This window comes from Vicia villosa, linkage group LG6, assembly GCF_029867415.1.
Source record: "Vicia villosa cultivar HV-30 ecotype Madison, WI linkage group LG6, Vvil1.0, whole genome shotgun sequence".
Classification (NCBI taxonomy): Eukaryota; Viridiplantae; Streptophyta; class Magnoliopsida; order Fabales; family Fabaceae; genus Vicia; species Vicia villosa.
Genome location: NC_081185.1, coordinates 142,567,295 through 142,573,512, shown reverse-complemented (window position 1 = coordinate 142,573,512; position 6,218 = coordinate 142,567,295). Strand labels below are relative to the sequence as shown.

The following is a 6,218-nucleotide window of genomic DNA, read 5'->3' as shown; positions in this document are numbered from 1 at the left end:
AATCTAAAAGGAAAATATTTTTGGAGTTTTTTGATTGGTTGAAAATAATTAAAAAAAAGCAATATTTACATAATTACTAATTAATTAAGCAAAATAAATTAATTATGAAAAGAAATAAAATACTTTTATGTTAAAAATTAAATAAACATTTTATCAACTTAAAATTAAAATTAAAACATTTTTTTTTGAGAAATTGAAAATATGCATAAATATGGAGTTTTTAATTCATGAACTCCTAACACTACTACATATTAAAAATTACATTGTACTTACTCTATGATGTCCCAAGAGTGGAATAGAGTGATTGAAATTGATTGAAAGTGGCTATTTGAATGAGCCTTGATTTTTACAAGTTTCTTGAAACTTTTGCAAAAAAAATATAAACTTAAACTATGACTTTGTGGTGATTGTTGTTGTTCTTTGTGTTCCTCCTCTTTTTTTCCCTTTTTTTCCTCCTCCCTTTAATGAAGAAAATGAAGCTTTATTTATAGGCAAAGAGTTTGATCTAGGAGGCCAAGCAAGTGGAAAAAATAATGATTGATTTTGTGGAAAAAGAATGGAATATTCTTTTATGCTAAGTTAAAAAACTTAACCATGGTTTAATCACTCAATTATTATTCTCTCCAATCTTGCAATCTTATCTTTGATGCTTTGAATATATCATTGCTTGTATCACATGAAGCTTCCTTGCATTATCCTTGAATTATCATTGAATTATCCTTGAATTATCTCACTTTAATTAAACTTTAAATGAATAAAATTTAATTAAAATGAAATAAAAATGTTATGGATCATGGATGGGTCGTGGATTCCCCTTAGACATATGGGAATCAAGATTGAATCACAAAAGAATTGGCCTTTTTGAAAAAAAATCAAATTTTGGTCATTACTTGTTTCATGCATTTTTCCAAAAAAGGTCAACTTCATCAAGGCATATCTCCCTCAATTTTGATCCTATGAAAGTGTTCTTTAACTTTTTGGAAAGCCCAAGATGTCCTCTACAAGCCACTTTGGAAGCGTTTTTGCATTTGGAGAAGTTATTTTGATGATATGGGCTTTGACAAAAAAATGCTTTTTGTTGACTTTCAAAATGACCCGTAATGTTTTGGCTTATATCTCTTAGGCGGAAGCATTTCTTGACCTTGGTCCCAACATCAAAGTTGTAGAGAATTGAATTTCCTTGAGAATGAGCTTTGTTTGGAATTTTTCTGATAAATTATGAGAGAGTTATGGTCGGTCAAAGTTCAGTTGACTTTTAGCTAAAAAACTCTAATTTTGCAATTTTGAGTTTTGTCGATTTCTGAACTTTTCTTGATGAATTATGATCAACCATTGATCACATGATGAATCTTTTGAAAAAATATGGATGTTGACAAAAAATTGCATTTTTGACTGTCTGTTGACTTTTTGGTCAAACTGGTCGTCTGTTGACTGTTTGAGCTGTTGACTGTGCGTCCGAGCGAATTGAAGTTTGAAAATTTGTCTGGTGGTACTTTGAGACATATGAAGATCCATGAAATCCATTTGAGGTCTCAAAAACTCGTTCTCCTGGAAAAAAAACAAAAACCCTAATTTGGCGCTTCTGGCGATCTTGAGAGTTGTCTGCCTTAAACTGAGCCATCCTTGGACTTGAATATTGATTGAAGGAAACTTTGAATCTTGAGAGAATGTTGAACCTCTTGTGGGCCTCAAAACCCTGAATTCTTCAGCTTTCTCTTGATCATTCTCCTGTCTTTTTAACACACAAGCAACAAACTTTTTTCTTTTTATTTTTTGTTAGTAAATAAAAATATGCATGATGATAAATGATAATGATAATGATCATGATACTTAGAAAAATGATGGGATCTCAGAGGTCAAAAATTGGGGTGCAACAGCTTGTAATCCTTTACACCTTTAGCATTATCACTCTTAGGGATGAGAATGACCATAGTACTATTAAACTCTTTAGGCAACCTCCCAGTTTCATAGAAATCCTTAACTACTTCCTCTACATCCTCTTTGATGATATGCCAACTAGCCTTAAAAAATCTGGAGCCATAACCATCAATGTCAGGGGCCTTTGTATCACCAATGCCTTTGAGTGCTTGCTCAATTTCCTGTAAAGTAATATTGCTAATCAAGGACTCCCTCTGCTCCATATTCAAATGCCTTCCATTCCTCATGGCCTCAATGTCAATATGGTAGAAATTATTATCATCAGTACCCATCAAACAAACATAATGATTCAAAACTTCTCTCTCAATATCCTGTTGGGAATCCAATACTGTGCCATCACTGTTTTGTATCAGATTCATACTTCTGGAACAACATTTGGATTTTAGTGTAGCATAAAAGAAGGCATTATTGCCATCCCTCAACCTCAGCCAATCCACTTTTGCCCTCTCCATTAACATCTTCTCTTCAGTATTATTAAGCTTTATGACTTCCTCTGTTAACCTTTTCACTTTCTCAATGTTCTGCACATTCATTTTGTTGGCTACTAACTCATTCTGGGATTTAGTCAAATCAGTTCTGGTTTTTAGCAAATCCTGCTTCATAGATGCAAGAGGTTTACCAAGTCTCCTTAAGGATTGTTGCAGTCTCTTGAGTTTGATCCAAAGCACCATCATGGGTTGACCTCTACAAGGTTTAATCCAACTCTGCCTCACTATCTCATCATAACCATCCAGCTCCACAAGACAATTGCTAAATTTAAAGTAACCTTTAGGTTTAAAAGGCTGGGAGGATCTTCAGGATTGAATCCTAATGCATTTGAAACCACTCAGGGTTCCCCAATACTCTATCAATTCTAGAATAGATAGTGCCCACCACATGCTTGTTAGACCAAGTAAAATAATCCCCCAGACTATCCATCTCAAAAAGATTCGTGACCTCCATCATATTAAGCATATATCTATACTCTGATTCAGTAATCATCTTACCTCCTACCCTTTCCCGAGACTTAGCCACATTATTGAAATCTCCCAAAACACACCAAGGCCCAGTTTGGTTTCTGAAAATTCTTTCAAGATCATTCCACAGCTCCTTTCTTCTGCTTAATTGATTGTAAGCATAAACTACAGTGAGGCAAAACTTGAATCTGCCAATAACATCATAGACTCCCACATGGATGAACTGACTAGAGCTACTCATATATCTAATATCCACTTTATTATGATCCCATTCAATCCACACTCTCCCTTTATTATGAGACATATAGTTATCAGTGTAGTTATTAGGCAAATGGAGCTTATCTCTAATACTATTAGCATTCTTTTCCTTAACCTTGGTTTCAAGTAAAATAGCTATGGTCGGTTTAATATCTAGGAGACGGGAGCTTATCTCCCTAAGCTTACCCCCTTTATTTAGCCCCCTAGTGTTCCAAGAAACAATCATGTACTTTTGCTAATGGCATATGAGGAGACTTGCAAGTCCCCTAGAGTCCCAAATCCATTAGCACATGTAACAATAGCTGGTCCAGAGTGATCATTAGGTTTACCTGATACAGTTCTGTTAGCCTTAATCCATACTTCCTCTTCCTCATCCTCATTGGTTTTATATGGTGTTTTTGGTGAAACTTCCACTGGCACAGGTTCTAGAGGCTTTGGCTTAGGCTTCCATTGCTTGACTTGTTTTGGCTCACCACATTTATGACCAAATCTCTGGCATTTCTCACAGAAAGCTGGTTTCCATTCATATTCCACAGGTTGCTTCCTTACACGGCCTTCACAATCCCTAATGGTAATCTCTTTGACCATTTGTTGAGTAACATCCACCTCAACCAAAATACGAGCGTAAGAGATACGGAGTTTGTTTGTTGTGCATTCATCAGTCACTAGAGGAGTTCCAATACCACTTCCGATTTTGCTTAGACTTTTCGCCCCCCATAGATGAAGTGGTAGCTGTTGGAGCTTTACCCAAATAGGTAGAGTGCGAAGTAAGTCCTTGCTCAAATTGAAATCCGGTCTCTATTCCTTCAGGATAATTGACATATTGCAAAATGTGTATGGTCCTTTCATCATCATCAATTCCCTATCTTCGTGCGAACTGAATCAAAGTAGGAAGTATCCATCATCATGATACACCATATATGGTAATTTGACAAAGTTCCACGCAGTTGTCATGTAGTTTTTCAATGTATTCATGCTCAAATCGCCACCTAAAACATACAGTATCAGAGCATTCTCCCAAAATTGCATTTCTGATGCAATATCATCTTGTTCAATCTCGATCTCCACTTCACCGTTAACCATCTTTGGCATCACATACTCCATTGTCAAACCATTCGCTGGATTCCGATTGTTGTTCAACACATTAACCCATAGCTTCCTTGCCTCCGGGATCTCCGTTGTACCTTGTAGGTTTTCCGATGTCTCTGTTGCATTGTTCTTATTCTTGTCTTTGTCACTTGAATCTTCCTTATCGTTCTCAGGTATCTCAGTCTGCGCTACCTTATCGTTCTCAGGTCCCTCGATCCGCGCTACCTATTTTTAGTATTTCTTAACATTATAAAATAATAAATGATAACATCAACTAGTAAAAGATTTCATAAAATATTAGCAACAAATTAAACTTGTGCACCATAAAATCGTATTAACATCAAAATAATCAAAGAGTGAAATATCTAAAATTAGTTAAAATCGTTCGTAGTCACTAAAATAGTAAATATTCAAGATAACAAAATTGCAACAACAAAGTTATTATTCATCAAATTTATTTAAATGGCTAAAATAAGTGTTTGATTAGTTGGTCAGTGAGTTTTTTGGGTTGGGTCTGATCTTACCTAAAACCTAGAATTTTAATAGGTCTTTTAGTTTTTAAACCCCATATTCACCCAATTATCCGACCCAACCCATTTCTATGGCTTTTTTTGGATGGGTTTGACTGAGTTTTGTGGGATGATCCAATCCATGTACACCCTACACACCACCATAAGTACATCGACAAATCTACCATTTAATATAAGATTATATTGCACATGGTGTTTTCACAGATACATTTTTGAAACACCTTAAAATTTAATTTGGAATGCGTTCGAAGATACATCTCCAAGAATTTTTTTCAGCCCCTAGTAAGTGTAAAAAGATTCCCTTATTCTTATCACTAACCATTGAGATTTTTCAAAAATACCAAAATAAACAGCAAGGAAGAATCAAACTCACACCCTCACACTATGCTTGCAGAATGTACCACTAGGCTATTGATCAATTGATGGTATTAATTTCATATTAAAACCTAATTTAAAAACATTGAGCTAAATAGATTTTAAAAATAGAAATTAAATTTCAATTAAATATTGTTGTTTTGAATGAATTAAATAATTTTTTATTTTTAAAATGTATTTTTCGAAATGTAATTTCTCAAATAATGAAATATAATTTTTTTTATAACATTTAATTATTCAAATTAAATTACATTTAAATGCAATTTTTAAAATATAATTTATCGAATGTATATTTTTAAATTAATCAAAGAGATTTTTTTAAAATTAATTAAATATATATCATTTAAATTTTACTTAACATTTATCAAGGCATTTTTAAATATGATTATATTTTATTTAAAATTTATTTAACATGTTAAAAGATTTAAACACATTTTAAAATATTAATCTCATTTTAAGATATATATTTTCTAATATGAAAAAGGTTCATATATTTCAAACTAATATTTTTTTACTAATATTTTATAATAAATATTTATTTAGAAATATTATTTAATAGATATTTTTAATTAAATATTGTTTAAATAATTTTTATGGCCAAAGTTTATATATATTTTTTATATTTAATCATATTTTCCACATTTAATTAAATTATATGTAATAAGTAAGTTTTATTGAAAATTAAAGCAAATCAAACTAGCTTGTTGAATGGTAGGGCACCTGCTACTTTGAAAGACGAGTAATGGAATCCCCTTGGGTCCAAAATTTTTAAAGTATTAGTAGCTAAAGTTTATTGTGACACTAGCACGAAAAACTTATTTTACCTCGGTTATATACGAGGGTTAACTTCGGTTTCATATGTGATGTAACAAAGGCCGTCATGAAATATGTGTCATTTTATCCCTCTAATGATATTCTACTAAGGGGAAAGACTAAATGGTCACAAGTTCGATCCCCATTATCTACATTATTATTTATTCTGGCATCAAGTGATTCCAGTACCCTTCCCATCTCAGCTGCGGGTGATCGAACCGTAATTCTCCCTACCAAGTCCAGCGCCAATCACCACTGG

The 6,218-nt window shown here is 33.0% G+C and overlaps 1 protein-coding gene across 1 annotated transcript; it reads right to left on the bottom strand.

Moving 5' to 3' along the window:
* Positions 1 to 1,856: 1,856 nt before the first annotated feature.
* Positions 1,857 to 2,609, bottom strand: LOC131614859 (uncharacterized). Its single transcript, XM_058886397.1, has one exon. It carries the CDS (start codon positions 2,607 to 2,609, stop codon positions 1,857 to 1,859), a length of 753 nt encoding a protein of 250 aa, XP_058742380.1.
* Between the last annotated feature and the right edge of the window lie 3,609 nt (positions 2,610 to 6,218).